General features: G+C 59.0%; 2 protein-coding genes across 14 annotated transcripts in view; one reads left to right on the plus strand and one right to left on the minus strand.

The window, feature by feature from the left end:
- LOC126037129 (uncharacterized) overlaps positions 1–19,749 on the plus strand; it is a 115,347-nt gene that overhangs the window by 49,423 nt on the left and 46,175 nt on the right. The window lies entirely within an intron of this gene.
- On the minus strand, positions 14,243–18,057 carry LOC126037130 (electroneutral sodium bicarbonate exchanger 1-like). The gene is made up of 7 exons (XM_049797380.1): positions 17,886–18,057; positions 17,006–17,074; positions 16,292–16,465; positions 16,055–16,192; positions 15,476–15,576; positions 14,850–14,954; positions 14,243–14,579 (listed from the first exon to the last, which is right to left on the minus strand). Exons 3-6 carry the CDS (start codon positions 16,295–16,297, stop codon positions 14,867–14,869), a joined length of 333 nt encoding a protein of 110 aa, XP_049653337.1. The 5' UTR covers positions 16,298–16,465; positions 17,006–17,074; positions 17,886–18,057; the 3' UTR covers positions 14,243–14,579; positions 14,850–14,866.

Genomic DNA, 19,749 nt, shown 5'->3' on the forward strand with positions numbered 1-19,749 from the left:
CAGGGAGGCCGAGCCGGAGTGAGTCCTTGGTGGGGGGTTTGTGACACAGCACGGAGCCACCAAGGGCAGCAATGGGGTCTGGGGACTGCAGGGCAAAGCATCCCCCTGCAGAGCACAGGGGCTGCAGTGGGAGGCGTGAATGGAGGTGCCCAGGAAGGGGGACATGGGGCTCTCCCCCAGCCTTACATTGTTGAAAAGCAGCAGGAGCTTTCCAGCCAGTGCCAGGGCAGTGAGGCTGAGTCTCTTCCCCTCCAGCAGCCAGAGCATGTTGCCAAGCACGGGCAGGGCCGCGGCGCTGGCATCACTGTCATCATCCAGCAGCTGGTCCATAACGTACGGCAGCAGGATAAGGGCTTTCCTTTCCTGTGTGAGACATGCCACCTCCTTTTTGTAAAGGAGCCACCGATCACAGGGGTGAAAACCCTCTCCACGAACACCGGCCTCCCCACTGGGTTCTCTGCAGGCAGTGCAGGTTACGAGGGCAAGGTCCCGGCAGACAGGGCTCACCAGCATGCCCATGGGAAGAGCAGGGCACAGAGGGGGAGGACAGACAGCACTGGCTCCTTGCCAGCCCTTCGGCTGCCCCCTTCTCCACCAGACCCCCCTGGATAGGCTGGTGGGTGACTGGCGCTGCCTGGAAAGCTGCCCAAGCTGCCAGCAGCCCCTGCCATGGCTGCTGTGTTTCACCCTGGGGCTCAACACCTCACGGCCAGGCCCTGCAGACCCCACGCTCAGGCCGGTTGCTCTGCCGCCAGCATCCCTGCTGGGACGTGCTGGCAGTGGGAGCCCGTTCCCGTCAGCACTGCTGCTTCTCTCCTTGGCATGGCACAGCCATGGGGCAGAGGGCCGGGGAGGCAGGAGAGCTGGCAGCAGCCAGCACAGCCCACAATGCCCAGGAAAGCCTGAGCTGCCACGTTACCCACTGTTCCACCCTGGGCTGCTGTCCCGGCTGCCCCCTACTCACTGTGTCAGGCCTCTCGGTGAGCCTGAGGATGGCCCTGAGCACCAGGCTGGGCATCCCCAGGCACTGGCTCTGCAGATAAATGGGGAAGATTTCCAGGGCACGGACCAGCTCTTCACTGATGTTGGTAAAGTCCAGCATCTGAAACACAGGCAGTGGGAGCTGGTGAGGTGTGGTGCTGGCTCCAACCATCAGCTCAGGACAAGGACGCAGGGCAAGACCAAGCCCAGACAGAGAGAGGCAGCAGGGATTGCAGAGAGTCCCCGTGCCCCACACCACAGCACATTGCTTGCTCATCTGCTCCTCCATGGTACCAACCAGAGCCCACCCACTGCCCCAGCTTTCCCCACAGTGGTGGGCATGGGAGAACCGAGCATCGGGGGGAGCTTGGAGTGGTGCCATCAGGCTCACCTCAATGAAGAAGACCATAGTGACCATCTTCCAGGTGGGGTCCTCTGTCCGGAGGAGCTCTACCAGATGGCAGAAGATGGCGGAGCGCAGGCGCCTTGGCATCTTCATCATCTCCCTGACGGGGAAGGAGGCACTGTCAGGCCTGAGCCAGGCAGGCACATCTTTTGGGGGTTTGCACCAGCCTGGACATCGCCAGTCTGTACCACTTTCTCCAAGTAATGGGGACCCCACTGCCATCAGCCCCAAGGGAGGGGGTGGCATGGGGTACCCTGTCCCCAAGGAGCAGGGAGAAGGGGCTCTCACCTGGCGATAATGCGCACTCCCATGAGGTGGGTCTGGGAGCTGAGCAGGGTGTCCCAGCCACCCTGCGCCTCGATGGCCAGTACCTGGCTCTCAAAGCCCATGCTGCAGAGCAGCACTTTCATGGACTGCACCGCAGACCTGCACAAGGAGAAATGCTTAGCTCCCACCCTGGCTTGGCTCCGGGTGGTTGGCAGGGATGAGAGGAAAGGGATGGAGCACCTGATGGGAGTGAGCTGATCCTGTCGGTGCTCCGTCCAGAAGATGTGCACTTCCTGCAGCGTCAGCTCCGTGGTGAATGACGCTTGGAAAAGCAGCGCCAGGAAAAGCTGGGGGAAAATTGCCTCCACCTGCCAGAGGCAGACAGACTGCAGGAGGATCTCGCTTATCGCCCTGGTTGCCTGCAGAAGACACCCGGACGCTGAGATGTCCCCTCATCCCTGGGGAGGTAAAGCCTTGGGGCGGGCAGGGAAGGGGAGCAGGGGCCCCGGACAGCTGAGATCAGCCCCGGAGGTCAGCAAGGCTTCGTCCAGCAACTCACAGCCAGAGAGAGGATGCGCGGGTTGTCCTTGGTGGAGGTGGAGGTCTTGCGCAGTGACTGGTTCACCAGCAAGCTGAGCAGCTCCCTCAGCACCTTGTCCGCAGCCCGGAGGTCAGACATCATTGCCCTCCACATGGCCCTGGCGACACTGCAGGGACACGGGGCTCTGTCAGCAGGGACACCCCAGAGGATGGCCAGGCTGAAATCCCTCGGGAGGGTCTTGGGGCCCCTCTCCTCGTGTGAGAGGAGCCCCCAAAGGCTGGTGGTCCCCTTACCGGGTGCACGTCGGGGAGCACTGCAGCAGGCTGGCCACCAACTCCCTGGGGTGTTTGCGCACAAGCACCACCAGGGCCCTGTCCAGGCTTTTGCGGGCTACCACCACCCTGACGGAGGGCCGGCTTCTGTAGATGGCCCACACGACGTTCAGCACCTGGAGGGGAGACACGGGCGGGAGTGGGGATGTCAGCATGGTGAACGCGGCCATTTCCCCAGCTCCTACTGGGAGCTGCTTCCGTTCCTAGTGCGGTATGCCAGCTCGAGACGGCGTCAGTGCTAGCCAGGCACAGAGCCAGGGGAGGAACAGTCCCCCAGTGGGCTGGAGCATCAGCTGTGCCACCCATGGGCTATTCACCTGCCCCGGCTGGAAGGCACGGTCCGCCACAAGGACATCCACCATGTGGGCAGCCAGCCTGATGCTGTAGGCGCTTGGGTGTCTCAAGCTCTTGATAGCCATGAGGATGATGTCTGCCTGGTCGGAGGACTGGAGGTATTTTGTGAACATCTGCAGGATGAAGGAGAGGAGGGGAGATTTGTTGCCTCACCCAGAGCATCACCCAGAGCATCTTGACTGTGCAGTGAGAGCGGGGCACGGAGCCAGGCTGCGCTGGGGAGGAGACTGATGGTGGGCATCAGGGTCCCGCAGGGGACTGAAGCTCCCTGAGGGCCTTTGCCTAGGGAACAGCGTGAGCCCCTGTCATCCCCACGCATCGGGTGTCCCTTCACTCACACTGAGCCAAAGACACTTCTTACCAAGAAGATTTTGCGGGTGTGGCTGATTTTCAAAAGCTGCCAGGGCTTCATTGCTTGCCAGTCCTCCTGGAGCTGCAGCTGCTCTGTGCCATGCAGCCAGGGCCACCTGCCTGGGGGGGAGCAAAAACGGGGTGCTTAGAGAGAGGGTGCAGAAGTGGAAGTGCAGTCTGAGAGCATTGGGCAGAAAAGTTGCTGGCAAAGAAAAAGGGCACCAGACAGGTCCAGGGAGCAGATACCCAGGGAGGGTCCAGGGCTATTGTGAGCGGGGGCAAGGCAAAATGACTTTTCAGACTGCAGGCAGGCAGGCAGGTTGGATAAGGCTTTCTCTCGTCAAGGAGAGTGGCCCCTGACTGCCCATGCCTGGGGGATCCAGCCCGACACAGCTTGTCTTACTTCTCTGCTGCAGGACAAACGTGTGCAGGTGATAGAGAGCTTCTGCAGCCTCAGGACGCATCCCCTTGTCCTTGCAGGTGCAACAGAGGGTGAGGTGCCCCACCAGCTTCCCCAGCATTACAAACTGATGTGTCTTGGAGCACTGATGCCTGCGGACTGTGGCTTGGGCAAAGCAGGGGCAGACCTGGGGGAAGAGAGGCAGTGTGAGCACAACGAGAGCCCCAGCTGCTCCCAGAGCAGCTAGGCAGCAGCCAAGAGCAGGGCAGGGCTGCCGGACCCAGGTTCCTGCCTGTGCCCGGGGCAGCCCTGCCCTGCCCTGCCCTGCCCTGCCCTGGGAGAGAGCATCGACAGGACAGGGGCAGGGCAAAGACCCCTGCTCCCGACCTGCTGGCTGGGTGCCCAGCTTCCCTGGGAGGTGCCGGGGCTCAGGGGCACAGGGACAGGGCACTGGGGAGGTGCCGGGGCTCAGGGGCACAGGGACAGGGCACTGGGGCTGCCCAGACCAGGAGCTCGGTACCTGCGGCAGGGAGTAGGTGGTGATGAAGTTCACCAGCCTGGCGATCCGTGCCATGGCCCTCTCCTGCACCTCTGCCAGCTGGGAATCGGTGAAGGGCAGCAGCAGCTGGGAGGAGAAAAGCTGCTGGTGTGCCAGGGAGGTGGCATGGCACAGCATGGCACAGCCAGGCTTGCTCTGGGGCAGTGCCTGGGATGGGGCATGTGTCCTTCTTGCCCCTCACAGCAACCTGCTGCGGGCAGGCAGGTCACTGCATCCTGCTTCTGCTGCTGCCTCTGCTGCCTTCCATTCACTCACTCCCCACCAAAAAACATCCCTCTGCCTCCCACCCAAGGACTCCAAGGCTTTGGGGTGACCACCTCACTGGGGACCTGTGGTGGGGGCTCTGGGATATGGCCCATGGTGAAGCTGGAGGGGGAAAGCCCCAGGGCTGGGCTCCCCTTGCCAGACAGGCAGGTCCATCTGGGAGGCAGTGTTGGGGAGGACGGGCAGCGGGCAAGGCTGCAGAGGTGGCGTGGGCTGGGGCAGGAGAAGGGGCTCTGGCGGGAGCCAGGAGGCAGGGGGGGGGGGGGGGGGGGGCATGGCTGGTAAGGAGAGACATTCCCTGCCCCCCTCCTTGCACCAGGTGCTGGGGGTGGGCACCGCTCAAGCCAGGGGTCACTGCCCATGGGGACCCTGTGCCAAGGTCAGACCTCCAAGATGTTCTGCAGCTCCACGATGCCAAGGGTGCCGGCACTGCGTACCAGCACCTGCAGCATGCTGTCCATCGTGGCCAGGGTCTGTGAGGGGGACAGAGTCTTGGGGGCAGCCCTGGAAGCCTGGCAGGGGACGGCCGTGGCCCTGCGGTGCCCAGGAAGGGGCCTCGCAGCCAGGGAACTCCCCATGGTTCACCCCCTGGCACACCTTGGAGTAGAGTGAAGCATCAGGGCCCTGAGTGTCCTCCTGAGGAGGCAGGTGGAAGATGTTGCAGAAGCAGGCATACAGGAGGCTGTTCTTCTTCTCCTGCAGAAGCAGCCCCGCTCTGCTGCGGGGACAGAGGAGGAGGCAGACCCTGGGCTTAGAGACCTGAGCTGAGCCCCATGCCATGGGGGACCCCTCAACCCTCCATGACACTGGCACTTGCCTTTGCGGGGAAAACCCTGTGGCACCCCCTGCCCTGTTCTCTGCCTCCCTCTCAGACCCAGGACTGGGGATGCCCCCCACCTGGGACCGGTGCCATCGGGGCCACCAAGCTGGGGGCTGGGGCAGGTACCTCATGGAGATGATGGCCAGCATGGCTTGCTGCTGCACCATAATGCCCTGGGGGCCAGCGGGCTCCTCTTGCAGCAGCACCTGGGGAGCACAGCAGCGTGGGACAGCTCAGGATGGGGCAGTTTCCTTCGCCCAGCAAGAGCCTGTGGGGCTGGCAGAGCCCAGGTGCCCCCATCCTGGCACCCCCTCCCCACCCAGCACCCAGTGGTCCCAAGCCCCATGGCTGGAAGGGCTGTGCCCGTCACAGAGCCACAGGCTGGCCAAGGGACCTGCAAACATCCAGCCAGGCCGCCCAGGTGGCTTTGGAGCATCTCCAAGGATGGAGACCTGGAGCAGTGCTCATCCGCAACCCCCCTGCCTGGCCAAGCTCTCATCTGCCCCCGGGGCTGTGTCGCTGCCTGCTGCCCCTGCCCCTGCCCCTGCCCCTGCCTCAGCCTGACTGGCCGTCCCCTCACCTCGATGGTCTCCACCACCTCTGGCTGGCAGAAGTAAAGCATGTCCCACGCAGCGGAGTCCACGCTGGTGGTGCTGCAGACGGTGCAGATGGAGGCCAGAAACCTCAGCTTCTGGGCCTCTTGCTGCCAGCCAGGGAGGAGACAGACAGACAGACAGTGTCAGGGGGGAGAGACAGCCAGGTGGGGGGCCCAGCACAGCCCCCAGCACCTCCTGAGCACGGGACAGGGGCCGAAAGACAGGCTGGGAGACACGGGCACAGCCTCATAGAAGTGGCCACGGATACCTTTGGTCTGCTCCTGAGGAAGGCTCGAATGATGTCCAGGGTATTGTCTTCCTCCCTGGGCAAAGCCAAGGCAGAGCAGCACAGATCTGGCCAAGAGAGAGCAGGAAGGGCTGGGGGGCAAGCAGCAGGGAAAACCCGAGCCCTCTGCCCAGCTCCCAGGGATGCCACAAGCCCTTGCTCAAGGCTGGGACACCGGTGTCCCCTGTGTGCCCCAGGAGAGAGGGTGTGATGCTGGAGGGCAGCACAGGGAGGGGGCCCTGCTGTGGTCTGGTAAGGGATGCGCTGGCACCAGGGCACAGGGAGAGTCCCTGTCCCAGAACGCCAGAACAGAGCTCCCTTCCCGGCCACTGCGCTGTGGGAGCTCTGATGCCAGCCTGGCTGGGGGATGTGAGCCTGGCCCAGGACAAGGCAGGGCAGGCTGGGGAGCCCCCTGCTCCACAGCACCCGCACACTCACCTGCCCGCAGCAGCTGGACCTCGGACATCTCATGGGGCTTTGGCCTGGATCTGGGAGCCGGGGCAGCTCCAGCCTTCTCCACCCAGGCCTGCCTAACGTGGCCAGGGGGTCTCTCCGCCATCCTGCAGGAGGGAGGGAGGAAAGGGGTGAGGAGGACCCCCTGCCACCCCAGGGGTGGTGGGGGCAGAGGTGGCTGTGCTCAGGGGCTCCTCGCTCCCATCCTGTCCCAACACTGTCCTCCCAGACACTGCGGGAGCAGGGCTGGCTGCCACAGGGTGTCGCAAAGTACCCCAATGTCACTCCCCTAAGCCCCCTGATCCCCCCTCCCCAGAAGCCCTCTGGCTGCCCCGGAGCACATGGACCCCTCCTCGCCCCGGGGGGACGGGACTGGCTCCCTCTTCCTCCTCCTCCCGCTATGGGGCTGGGGTTTGTCTGTATGGGGGCATCCCCCTTGTCGCAGACACCCCTCTGTCCTCTGTCCCTTCCCTCCCAGGGCCTGGTGCCACCCCCACCTATGGCCAGGCCGAGCCGGGGAGCAGCCCCCAGCCCCTCAGGCACGCCGAGGCTCTTCCCTCGTCCTCAGGAGGCGCAGGACAAGGCCCGCCGGGCTCCCTTCGCTCGAAGGCAGGTGGGCACACCGGGACACCAGAGGCCTTCCTGTGCGCTCAGCCACAGCGATCTGCGACCGTTGGGGTCTGCTGGCTTGCCCTGGTTACGGCTGCCGCGGCAGGCGGCAGGGTTCCATCGGCCGTTCGCTGGCACGAGGGAGGGGGGGAGTCCCCCCTCCCCCCCTCCCCGGGGCCTACGCCCCCGCTGGGCTCAGCCCGGGCCTGCTGGGTCGTCTGAGCGGGCGCGGGGGCCCGGGCCGGGGTGCTGGGGGACGCGCTACGCCCGGGGTGGTGGGGCCGGGAGCGAGGTGGCGTGGGCACAGAGGGGTCGGTGCGTGGGGACGGGCGGGAGGTGAGGCGAGAGGCCGGTGGGCAGCGGGAGGCTGCGGGTCGGGCCGTTGCGGCGAGCTCGGCCCAGCAGCGGGGAGCAAGGCGGACGGCAGCGGCGGCGGGGCCGGCAGGTGGGTACGGGCGGGAAGGGGACGGGAACGGGGGAGCGGGGGAAGAAGGAAGGAAGGGGGAAAGGGGAGGGGGAGAGGGGTCTGGTGATGGGTCAGGGATGGGGTCGATGAGGGGGTCAGGGATGGGGTCAGTGACGGGTCAGGGATGGTCAGTGAGGGGCTGGGGGCCACTTGTCTGGGAGGTCCAGCCGTGGGGTGGGCGCAGTGATCAGCTGGGTGGTGCCGTTCAGGTTTGTGCAGCCTGTGCGGGTGTAGCGTGGTTTGGAGTGATGGGGGGGTGCAGGCAGGGTGGGCTGCGCTGTGCAGGGGTGCAGTCTGTTTTGGGTGCTGGGGGAGGTGCCCTGGACAGACGTGTCATTCATGCTGGGGAAGCAGAACCAGGCGCTGGTGAGCCGGTGCAGCGGTTCCTCCTGCGCAACATTCTTAGGAAAACTCTCCTTTTTCTTTCCTTTTCCTTGCTCCTTCGCTTCCAGATCTCCGTGGTCGCAGTTTGTGCTGCCTCACCTCCAGCACAGCGTGCAGAATGAAACGACGGTCACAGAATTCGTCCTCCTGGGGTTCTGCAGCACCCCAGCCCTGCAGCGCTGCCTCTTTGGCCTTTTCTCTGCCCTCTGCTCTGCCACTCTGATGGGAAACGCACTTGTCTTTCTGCTTATCTGCCTGGACTACTGCCTCCCCATGTACTTCTTCCTCTGCCACCTCTCCATCGCGGACATCTGCTACGCCTCCAGCAATGTCCCCCGTATGCTAAGGAGCCTCCTTGGACAAGGCAGAACCCCCTCCTTTGCTGGGTGTGGGGCACAGAGCCATCTTTATTTAATCTTTGCACTTACGGCGTGCGTGCTGCTGGCCATCATGTCTCAAGTTCACTATGTGGCAGTCTGCCGTCCCCTGTGCTATGCCCTCATCGTGATCTGGAGGCTGCGCCTCACCCTTGCCACGGTTTTGTGGGCTTTGGTGTTTGTATTTGGTACACTGCAAGCCTCTCTGGCTTTATACCTGCCTTTCTGTGGCCCCTGCGAGGTTGTCCACTTCTCCTGTGAAATTCTTGCTGTCTCAAAGCTGGCCTGCCCTGCCGCTCCTGCCAATAAAGTCCTGATCTTTGCTGTTTGTGTGTGCTTCTTCCTCTTCCCTTTAGCCCTAATCCCGATTTGCTCCCTGGACAGCCTGGCCACCGATCTGCGCATCCGCTCTGTGCCAGGATGGCACGAAACCACCTCCACCTGTGGCTCCCACCCGACCGTGGTGGGTGTCTTTTATGGAAACGCCATCTTCATGTACGCGGGGCCCAGGAGCGGTAACTCCTCTGGGAGGGAGAAAGTTCTTTCCCTTTTCTACAGTCTCGTCAGCCCCAGTTTGAACCCCGTCATTGACAGTCGGAGGAACAAGCAGGTGAAGGAAGCCTTGCTGAAGCTTCAGAGAAGGAAGAGGGTCTTTCATTCCCTCTAGCTGGCGCTCTAGGCTTTCACCTGTCTCCTGTCTTTCTGCTCTTTCTTCTTGAGCTCTTGCAGTATTTCTCACGGAATGTTAAGTGGTTAAAAGTGTCCTGGTTTCAGCTTGGATAGAGTTAACTGTCTTCCTAGTAGCTGGTACAGTGCTATGTTTTGAGTTCAGTATGCAAAGAACGTTGATAACACTGATGTTTGCAGTTGTTGCCGAGGAGTGTTTAGACTAAAGTCAAGGATTTTTCAGCTTCTCATGCCCAGCCAGCGAGAAAGCTGGAGTTGGCACAGAACACAGCCAGGGCACCTGACCCAAACTGGCCAACAGGGTATTCCATACCATGCGACATCCCATCTAGTATAGGAACTGGGGAGTGGGGGGGGAATCGCTGCTCGGGGACTAGCTGGGTGTCGATTGGTGGGTGGTGAGCAATTGCACTGCGCATCATTTGTACATTGCGATCCTTTTATTATTGCTGTTGTCATTTTATTAGTATTATCATTATTAGTTTCTTCCTTTCTGTTCTATTAAACCGTGCTTATCTCAACCCACGAGTTTTACTTCTTTTTCCGGATTTTCTCCCCCATCCCACTGGGTGGGGGGGGAGTGAGTGAGCGGCTGGGTGGTGCTTAGTTGCTGGCTAGGGTTAAACCACGACAGAGACAGAGTCACAGCAGCACAGAATGGATGCTGAAAGAGACCTCTAGAGATCATCCAGCCCACCTTGGCTGCTCGAGCAGGGCCAGCTGCAGCAGGCTGTGTGTCTGCTTCTCGAAGGTTCTATTGGCTGCGTTGCTCCCAGGTTGTGGAGCTCGCATGGGAAATGGGCAATGAAGAGGGATGAAGTTTCCAGGCACTTTCTGGCCGGTGCAGTGATTTTTTTTTTTTTTTCCTTCTGATTTTTTCTTCCCCCTTCCTGGTCTTGCGGCTGCCCAAGGTGCAGCCAGACAAGCGGAGGAGGGTCCCTGCCTGGCCTGCAGCTCCCTCCCTCGCCATTCTTGGGGTGATTTGGGGTTATGTTGCTGTGTCAGTGAGGCAAAGCTGGGCTCTTGGGGGCTGAGGTCAGTGGGACCCGAGGAAGGCCGTGATGGTCTTGAGGCTTTGAAGGGCTGTGCACCGAGCCCTGTCCCCGCTGGAGGGGATGCTGGTGGTGTTCAAGACGAAGGCCTTGCAGCCTTTGTTGTCGTGTGTGCCCGTGTCCCCCCCGGCCCCCAAGGTCTGTCGTTGTGGCAGGGGCTCTGTGCTGCTTTCTGCGTGGGGCCGTGTCCGTGAGTCCTGCAGGGACCTGTCTGTCCTGGCTTCCCCACCAAAGGGCTGCTTCTCCTGGGGAAGGGGAACGGGGAGTTGTTCCCGTTCCCGTCCCCCCCCCACCATCGCCTGCCGTGCTGGTGGTGACTCAGGCCTGGGGGTGGCTGGGTTCCCCTCGGGGCTTGCTGGCTTGGGTCTGGGGCTCGGCGGGGCTTTTGCACCTCTTGGGGGCTGTTTCCCGGTGCCCCCCGGGCTCCCTCCCTGTCCCACACAGGCACGGAGCGGTTCTGGAGAAGGAGCTTTTAATTAAAAAGACAAGAGAAAAGGTCCCATCCAAGCTGGTCTAACCCCTCCCTAGCCACCCCCGCCCACCCCCCCTGCCATATACCCCACCCCTCCTCTCCCACCCCCCCCACTGCCCCCATCTCCATCCCTCTCACCCCTGTCTAATCCCCCCCCCACACACACACCCTCACGTTGGCTGCCAGAGCCCTGCGCTTGCTGGGTGCCATTGGCAAGGAGCTCTGCGCCTGCCTCTTCCTCCGCTTGCCGGCCGTGGCAGGTGGGGACGGTGGCAGGTCCATCCCCGCATCCTGCCACGGCTCCTGGGGCTGCATCCCGCCGCCGTTGACTATTTTGAGGCTCAGCATGGCGTCGCTGAGCTTGGGGATGCAGTAGTCGGGGGTGAGCATCTCCTCAGGCAGCGAGAGCGAGCTGAAGTCGTGGTCGGGGGTGTCTGTGCTGGTGCCAGCAGCATCCTCGGGCACGGAACCTCTGCTGGGAGCATCCTGGCTGACCCCCACTCTATCCAGGGAGCAACCGAAGAGCCTTAGGGCCTCTTCCAAGACCATCTCCTCGGACACTGCAAGGTCGCCTGCAGTGTCCCCAAGGGCTTCGTTGTTGGTGGCAGCGCAGGGGCTGGTGTGGACATCGCTGCCCGGGGGTGCCCCCACAGGGGTGGCCGTGCTGGCGATGTTGATCTGTGACAGCTGCCCCTTGATGTGCTGGTAGCCAGGGATGGACACTGGCAGCTCCAGAGGGTCTGGGGCCACCCCACTCCTCTGGTTTTTGTAGGGTGTGAGGTATCGTGGTTGGCCCTGGGGGGCCCCGCAGCCCCCGGGACCCCACAGGGCAGCACCCGGCAGAGAAGCGGCGCCTTGGCCAAGCGTGGGGGTGGCCAGTGGAGGCAGGTCGGTGGTTGTCCACTGGATGCGGAAGACCCGGGGGTCAAAGAGGCAGCCACATGGAGCCCTCTGCAGACCTGTGTGGGTGAGGGGGAGCTGTGCTGGGCCGGGGGAACTGTCCAGGGGCACCCGCCGAGCCGGCCCCGATGGCCGACATCCCCCAGCTCTGGGCCAGGGGCGTGGGGAGCTTGTGGCCGGAGTGATCCCCACGGGGTGAGCCGCTGTGCCGGTGGGACAGGGTTGCAAATCGGGGAGGAGACTGGCATCTAGGAGGTGAAAGGGGAGAGGTGGCCCCAAATATTTGGGGAATTCTCTGCAGATGGGCTTTACTGGGCACGCGCCGCCCGGGCGAGGGCAAGGATGCTCACCGGGGCTTGCTGAACCCCCATGCGAAAAGTGCCGGGGGAACGGGTGTGATGGGGATGGCGAAGGGGCCAGAGCAGACTGGGGTGCCATACCTGCTGGTGGTGCCTGGGGTGCCCGGGCTGCAGGGAAGGGCTGCTCCCGTGCGGGCAGGCGGCATAGGTTGGCTGAGCCTGAGAGAATGAGACAGGAGCGATGGCCGGCGGTCACCTCTGCTCTTGTCCTCCAAGAGCATCCCTGGGCTGCAGGGGTTGGGGTCGGTCCCTACCTCAAGGGTAGAAAGTTTTGGGGAGCACGAATGGCTGGAAAAGCTGGGGCGCCAGGGGGCCCCAGGGCCCAGGCAGTGGGAGCTGCGTTGGTGGCCGCGCCATGGTCCCTTCTGGCTGTTAGCTGCCAAGGACTCTTTGGCGTCTCCCCGGAAGGAATGCGGGGGCTCCCTGTGTTCCGCCCCACCCCCAAGAGCCTCCCCAGCTCCTCCTGGGGAGGGAAAGAGTTAAGGGAGGCTGGGGTGGCCCCGGGGCCTACAGGCGGCTCTCGGGGTCTGCGGGTGCAAATGCTCTTGGCTTTCAACAGTATTTTTCCGGTGGGGGAAGAACAACAAGTTGATTCAGCCGAGCCGAGTGGGCACCAAGCTGCAGCCGCAGCCTCCTTGCACCAGATGGCAAATGCGTTTGTGACCGTTGCCCGCGCTTCTGTTCACTGCGTTGACCGGAGCGAGGCAGAAATAGGAAAAAGGACCTCGAGGGCATGAAGGAAGGTCATGCAGTGTTGCTCGGTGGCACGCTTTCCCCCAGCCCTCGCTCCAGTAGTGCTGTCAGGTCTTTCAGTCTCCTGCTGGGAAAAGCAGCAGCTCTGGATCCCCCTGGGAGGGGGTGGCCCTTTCCCTGGGTGCGTGACACCCCGGAGGAGACGGTACCCGCTGCCGCGTGCTCCCAGAAAAGGACTGGATTCTGCCCAACGTCCGGTGTCAGGGCGCTGGGGCTGTTTGCGCTCTACGGGATCCCAGGGATGGGGTTAGTACATCCCCTCCTCGTGCTTGGAGGATTCGGCGCTAGCAAGGACACCCCAAGGGTACCAAGGACACAGGCCTCTCGCTCCCGCTGTGTGAACAGTGTGTGGCCTGGGGGAGTCGGGACAACTGCCGTGAACCGGAGGCCAAAGATCTCTCCTGGCCTGTGTCCTGGTAATCAAAGAGATTGCGCTCTGTTCATGAGGCACCTCTGGCTGCAAGATTGTGCAATGCCATGTGCTGCGTAACTTGTGGCAGGGACCGATGCTGGGGGCATGAAGGCAAGCGCGCTTCTAAAAGCATAAAACTCCATTTCATTTCAGAGCGCAGCTGAGCCACCCCGCTCCTCAAGACTCTGCCATCTGCACCGCTGTGGCTGGGACCGGGCAGTGCTGCACATCCCAAAGGCTACCAAGTCACACCCGTGTCCCTGCTGCTTTGCCGGGAGCTTCTGCGATGCGAGCGATGTTCTGGGGGCTGATCTCTTGGACTACAGCTACCCCGTCCCTGACCGGCAGCTGGCCAGGAGGGTTGTGTCCAGGGTGGAATTCCACCTCTCTGACAAGAACCTGGCCAAGGATGCTTTCCTCCTGAAACATGTCCAGAAGAACAAGATGGGCTTCGTCAGCATCAAACTGCTGACGTCCTTGAAGAAGGTAGGCAGCGCGTTGCGTTGGCCAGCCGAGGTGGGAAGTGGCCTCCATGTGGAAGACGCCTGGATGTCTGGGTGTCTGGGTGTGCTCTGGCTGTCTGCCATGGCCAAAACACTCCTGTGTTATCAACAGCTTTCTAGCTACCAGTACAGAGCACAGCACTACGAGGGCTGCTGTCAGGTAAAGGAACTCCAACTCAGCCAGATCCAATACAGAAGGAAAGTGGAGAAACAACAGAGGGAGCAGCCCAGGGACACAGAGCCCCAGGTCTCGTCTGGCCGCTCCTGTGACCATATGGTGTATTCAAAATCAAATACCTGAAGAGCTCCCTTAGATGCAGTTTACAGCCAGGGGACAAGAAGGTGGCAGTTCTGCATTTTGCAGCTCCCAGGCTGATGGCAGAGCCAAAGCAAAAAAAACAAACCCAAAACCAAACCAACCAAGAGAGGTAAAACTGGAGCGCAGGGAGCAAATGCTTTTCTTTCACCTTAGGCCAACTGCTTGGACGCTCTCTATGCTGCCCTGCCGCAGAGGGCATCCCTCTCGTACCAGTAAGAGACATAAGAGTGAATTAAAGCCAGGACCCCAAACCAGACCAAAAACCCGGTTGTGATCAAGAAGAAAGTGGAGAATGCATCAAATATAACAGAAAATTATTTTGGACATTCCCAGTTTACATTTGAAAAAAAGAGGAAAAAAAAAGAGGAGGAATTAGGTATTAAAAGAAGAGCACTGAATGATAAAGCCATAGCAGTCCCTCTACCACTACAAACCCACACCCCCACACGCACGTACGCACACAGACTTAACACCACCAAACTCCCCTTGACTGTGACGTTCCCCTCAGCTTGCTGGTCTAGAGATACTGAATGCCTGAAGCACACCAAGGATAACTGAAAACATCTGCATGGCTTTAATGGGAATCCTCCAACTGAAACAAAGCGCCTTCTCCCTCTGTCTGCGTTGGCACATCCCCGAGTCACGCTCTCACTCCTCTCCTTCAAAGTCAAGATTCCTAAACGTGAAAAGCGGGAGTGGGGAAAGGCGAAGGGAAGAGAAAAAGAGGGAGAGCATCATCAGTGGAAGACCTGCCAGCTGCTGCTGATTCAGCCCTGTTTGGGGGACCACCCCAGCAGAGAGGAGTTGGTTTGCATGCCACGGTCCTCACTGCCTGTTCCCAGGGACAGGCCATTTGCTCAGCCTTGCCGGCCAAAGCGTGGGAAAAGCGTAGGTGTGCGCCGTCGCTTGCTGAGGAGCACGGTCACGATCACATGCAATCCTTTACCTTTTTCCTCCCTGGATTCAAAGGGTTTCTGTCTTCAAAGTGAGAGCCTTCCATACGGTCATTTGTGACATTTCATCCAGGATAACAATCTCAGAAGGATCAGTCCTGCAATAAATATTTTACATAGCAATCCGTGATTATGGGAACTGATGCCACCAAGGGCATTAGCATCAGCAAGAGGAACAGCGGAGCCCCGAGAATCAAAGCTCTGCATAACCGTGGGAGGTTTTGCTGGATGAGGAGTTTTGGGAGGCAAGCCCGGGAGCTGCAGAGCAACAGCTCTGTGCAAAGGCTCTTGCTGGGGCTTAGCCCCGGTCCGGGTTCCTAAGCCACTGCTGGTACAGATCACGCCTGCAACTCCTCATGTGTTAAGTATGAGGATCTCCAGCTACCGTAAAAGCACTGATGAGGCAAGGTTTGGGGGTCAAACGCGAGTGCTGCAGCCACTCTGCTTGCGGTCAGAGCCTTGCAATCACCTCCTGCAGCCCTGCCCCCAAATTTGATTTTCCCACCAAGCTGCCTGCTGGTTTCTGTGGGATGCCCCACAAAGAGGCAAGTGGAGAAAACTCTGCCAAACACCTTCAAGCTAATCTTGCCGGGGGTCCTGGCGCTTGGTGGGGCTTTACCCGTCACTGCTTTGCTTTGGGATATCCACGTCACTGGTCTTCCCCACGTTCAGCTGAACTGAACTTGCAGTAGCAGCAGCTTCCATGGCCCTCCTGGACTCCTGATGTAAAAAAGGGACAAATCACGTTCTCTGTCTTTGATCAAAGTGGAGATAAGCTGAATGCCCAGCACAAACTTAGCAGTCTGCCCTCCGCTTCTTCCCCTTGGCAGCTATAGGTATTAGTGCAGCAGGGGAGAAACCGTTCACTCCAAAGATTTCGGGGCAGGGGGACTGTGTGTTCAAAACATGATTATGAGCAAGTCTTGCCAGCAGCAGCAGCCGCAGCAGCATCTAATAATAATCATCATAATGATAATGACCTTTGTGAAAAACGACTCGTTTTAAAAATTACACCTGTATTCAAGCGTTCAGCTCACTGCTACTTGAGGAAACAAAGGTTACAAAAGTTACAGGCTATTGGGATCTATTTCGATTGAGTGCTGATCTTCCCCCAACATTTCCAGACAAGCTGTAAGAGAAACAGGCAATCTCACAGACACACGGAGATGTCCAGCCCCGAGGACACAGCAAGCCTTACCTCTTCTTCTTCTCCAGCTTCATTTCTGGCATCGTCCAACTTCTTCTTCCTTTCTGGCATAAGGTCATCCAGAAAGCTGAGCTCTCGCTTTGAGAAGCAGAAATCCATCGCTTTCCGGACAAATACGAGAGCCAAAACCTTCATGAATAAGAGGGAAGATGCGGTGAGCTCAGAGACGATGCCACCTCTCACAACAACGCTGCAAACACCCCGCTGCCGAGCGGTGGCAGCTCTTACCATCATGGGAAAGATGATGGCGGCACGGGACACCTTGATGGTCCAGAGCAGGACGAGGCAGGTCAGCTGGATCGCCGTGAAGAAATGCACCTTTCGCAAGGGCACGTGCCGCAGTCAGATGAAATCCGGCTGGTGTTTCGCCGGCATCCAAAACAGCTTCAAGCGATCAAAGAACTGCGAAATAAAAGGGAAAGGTTGCCACCTTGGGACTGCGGCAAGTTGCTGGCCCTCTCGAGACGTGGAGGCACTTTGCAGCATCTCGCTTGCCGTCAGAACTCCTGGATCCCACCGCATTCCTCCTGGGAGCAGCACCCATTTTCCCTTCGCTCCATCTAGCAACCGGCTTGCCCCTGAGAGCTGCCCAAACGGCAACTCTTCCATGCCATTCCATTATTAGCATTTCTCGGCCCACTGAATCCCCCCATGAGGATTTCCACCAGTGGTAGAAACTGCCTTCCCTTTGCACCAAATTCCCCCGCTTTTCACGTAACCAAACACTGACCTGCCCTAAACCCTGCAACAGAGAGCGCTGAACTTGCCTGGTCCTCCCAGCCCTATCTATCTCCTGTGCCTCCACCAATCTCTTTCTTACACAAAAGAGTTTCATTGCTTGCTCTGTGAGAAGTTTTTCCCATGCCACTGCTTTTTTCCCTGCTGCTACAGAGACAAAATACCAGGGAGCCGACATGCTGCACGCTGTAAAAGAGTCCGTACCTGAATTCCTCTGAGCGACGACACACCCATGTAGAGAAAGACGCCATAAAGCACAGGCATTGGTATAAACTGGGGGGGGGAAGAAAAAGAAAAGAAAGAATGCAATCGTTTCTTTTTCTGTATTGCATTTTCAGTATTACCACCCTCTTCCACAGGCACTGCCTAAAATTGCTTGAAGCTTTCCAGCTTCCATTCAGGCTTAGAGATGGGTCAGATATTAACCATTTTTTTGCCATTTTGTGCGCACGAGTGAGCTAAGGCTCTGCTTTAGGCTGAACTTGGGAGTTATCTCTCCTCAGAATAATCCTATTTTCCAGAAAGGTTGGAGGAAAATAGGCGATTTCACCCGTGCTACCCTATGCCGCATTCTCTGGCGGTAGAAGAAACACTTCTGCCTATTCTTGGGGCAACAGGCAAAGGCCACAGGCCTCCTTTTAGCCTAGAGACGAGATTACTTTGTGGGAGGAACGTGCAAGGAAGCCCACAGGGATGACCTCAGTGTGTTTAGCTCCTGGGAACGGCTGCTCCGCGGCATTTGGGGAGCAAATTGCAGCCACTAAAGGGCTGCCTGTTTGAAACAGAGCAGATGTGCTGGTCTGAATATGCTCAACTGTAACCCATAAACATGGGTGGGCCTGAAAGACACCCAAAAATTCAAGCAGTTGCGTTGCTCGCTCGCCTCGAGCACACGAAACGGGGGCCTGAAGGGCTGCAAAACCTAACCGAGGCTGGTTCCCACCGTTGGTCAAGCCCCAAGGGTTGGGACCACCTCCTCCTCCTCCGCTCCACAACTAACTACTCAGGCCTGCAGAGAGGGGACTGTTTTTCTGTAACCTCCAACAAGCTCACGGTTGTTGGGTGGTTTGCATTTTCCTCTCACCTTTAACACAGAAGTGAAGAAGACAGAGCAGCCCATGAGCACAAAGATCAGCAAGCCAGTGACTCTCTGCTCTCGTATCCCCAGCAACTTGGGTTGTTCTCCTGGAGCTGAGCAGTCAGACTCTACTTTGAGGCTATTCACGTGGGTGATGGACAGGACGGTCGCAGCCACAAACCAGGGCAGCCCCATCACAGAGCACACCCCGAGCATCACGGCCACCACAAAAAGGTCCAGGTGGTACCCGCATCCTTTCTGCAGGCAGGAAAACAAGAAACAGAGCATCCCATAGCACAAGAGCAAGGATAACGTCGCAAGTCAGACTCAAACCCTGCTCGAGCACAAGTCAACTTCTTCAGAATTCAAAACAAGAAATGGAAACAAGCAAGGGTGTATGCAGGCTTTGCACAAGCACCTGGCATGAAAATCTGGCAGGAGTTCAGACACAAGGGATACGCAGAGCTTGTGCGATACATACTTCTCCAAAAAAAAAACCAACCCACAACCCAAAAGCACCAAACCATTTTTTCCACTCACAAAGAAAATTCTACCACTTGCAAGGAAGGTGTGACTCTGAGTTATCCCTGGCAGCGCATCAAAACAATTCATTCCCCACACCTGCTGCTGCTGCCATTTTAAAACAAAAACGCACTTCTCTATTGCTCCAAGATTAATTTGCTCCTCCAAAAGGTTGCTCATCTATACTGCCCTGTCACTTGCTCCCTGCATCATCGTTAATCCCGGAGAGCATCCTGCCACGCAGCCTGACCTTGTCCCAAACCAATGCCTTCAGAAAGCATCGGGAATAAGAGCTTCCCCCCAGACCTGCAGCCCAGAAGGGGCTGGAGTCATCTCTCGCAGGCCCTTACCTTCAGCTTGTGCTCCTTCCTGTTCACAATAACGGCACTGATCTGCTGGTCCATGAATATCAAGATGGTGCAGAGCAGAGCTGGGACGAGCGCAGCCAACACCGTCCACCAAGGGTTGGGTCCTATGGGGTTGATGAACCACCCGCGGTCGTCTCTGGTAGGCTGCAACAAAGCCCACACATCAGCATTGTCTCCCAGCCCAGGCACTCCACTGGCTTTCATTTTCCCCTCCCTCCTTGTGTCAGAGCACCTCCCAGCCCTGGCTTCATGTCCCCCTCTCCCGGGGGCTTCAGCAGTGCCAGTCTCCTCCTTGCAAGCAGCTCTAGATACTTCCCCTGTAGGTATCTAGTTTTGGGGCCATCTTCTCATTTCCAGGAGGAAGCAAGGCACTTGGAGGTGGAAGAGGAGATGGTCACACCACCAGCATCTCCTCCAGACTCAGCCCTGCCCTGCCCCGGCATCACCTTGTGGCACCCCCACGTGCCAAAACACCCCGTTACCTTGAACGCATGGGGGACCTGGAGCTTCGGCAATGGGATCCCAACCACAAAGTCAAGGAGCACCATGATGACGATGGTGAGGAAAACAGCAAAGTCGCTCACTGTGGACCGTACCTGGGGCGAGAAACCAGAGGTGAGAGGGGCATGGCAAACAGGGCCGTAAGGTGAGATGCAAGAGTTGCAGACATCCACAACATTAAGGCTGCTTAACCAAATCCCACCACCCCTCTGAGCACATGCAGCCTGATCCCTTGCTTAGATACTGCTGCTGTGTTTGTCCCTGTGAGATCTGGGGTCAGACAATAAAAAAAAGCTTAACTAGGCCAACAAGGGTTGGTTTAAGTCAAAATCTAAAAATAATAATAATAATAATATTAAAAATAAGAAAACACATGTCTGCCACTACAGCTACACTCACAGCTACAATGGCAACAAGGCACTGAGGCATCCTTTAGTCCTCAAAAGGAAGCTCCTCATTCGAATCTACTTTCCACTCGA

The sequence above is a fragment of the Accipiter gentilis genome, unplaced genomic scaffold, assembly GCF_929443795.1.
Source record: "Accipiter gentilis unplaced genomic scaffold, bAccGen1.1, whole genome shotgun sequence".
Lineage (NCBI taxonomy): Eukaryota > Metazoa > Chordata > Aves > Accipitriformes > Accipitridae > Astur > Astur gentilis.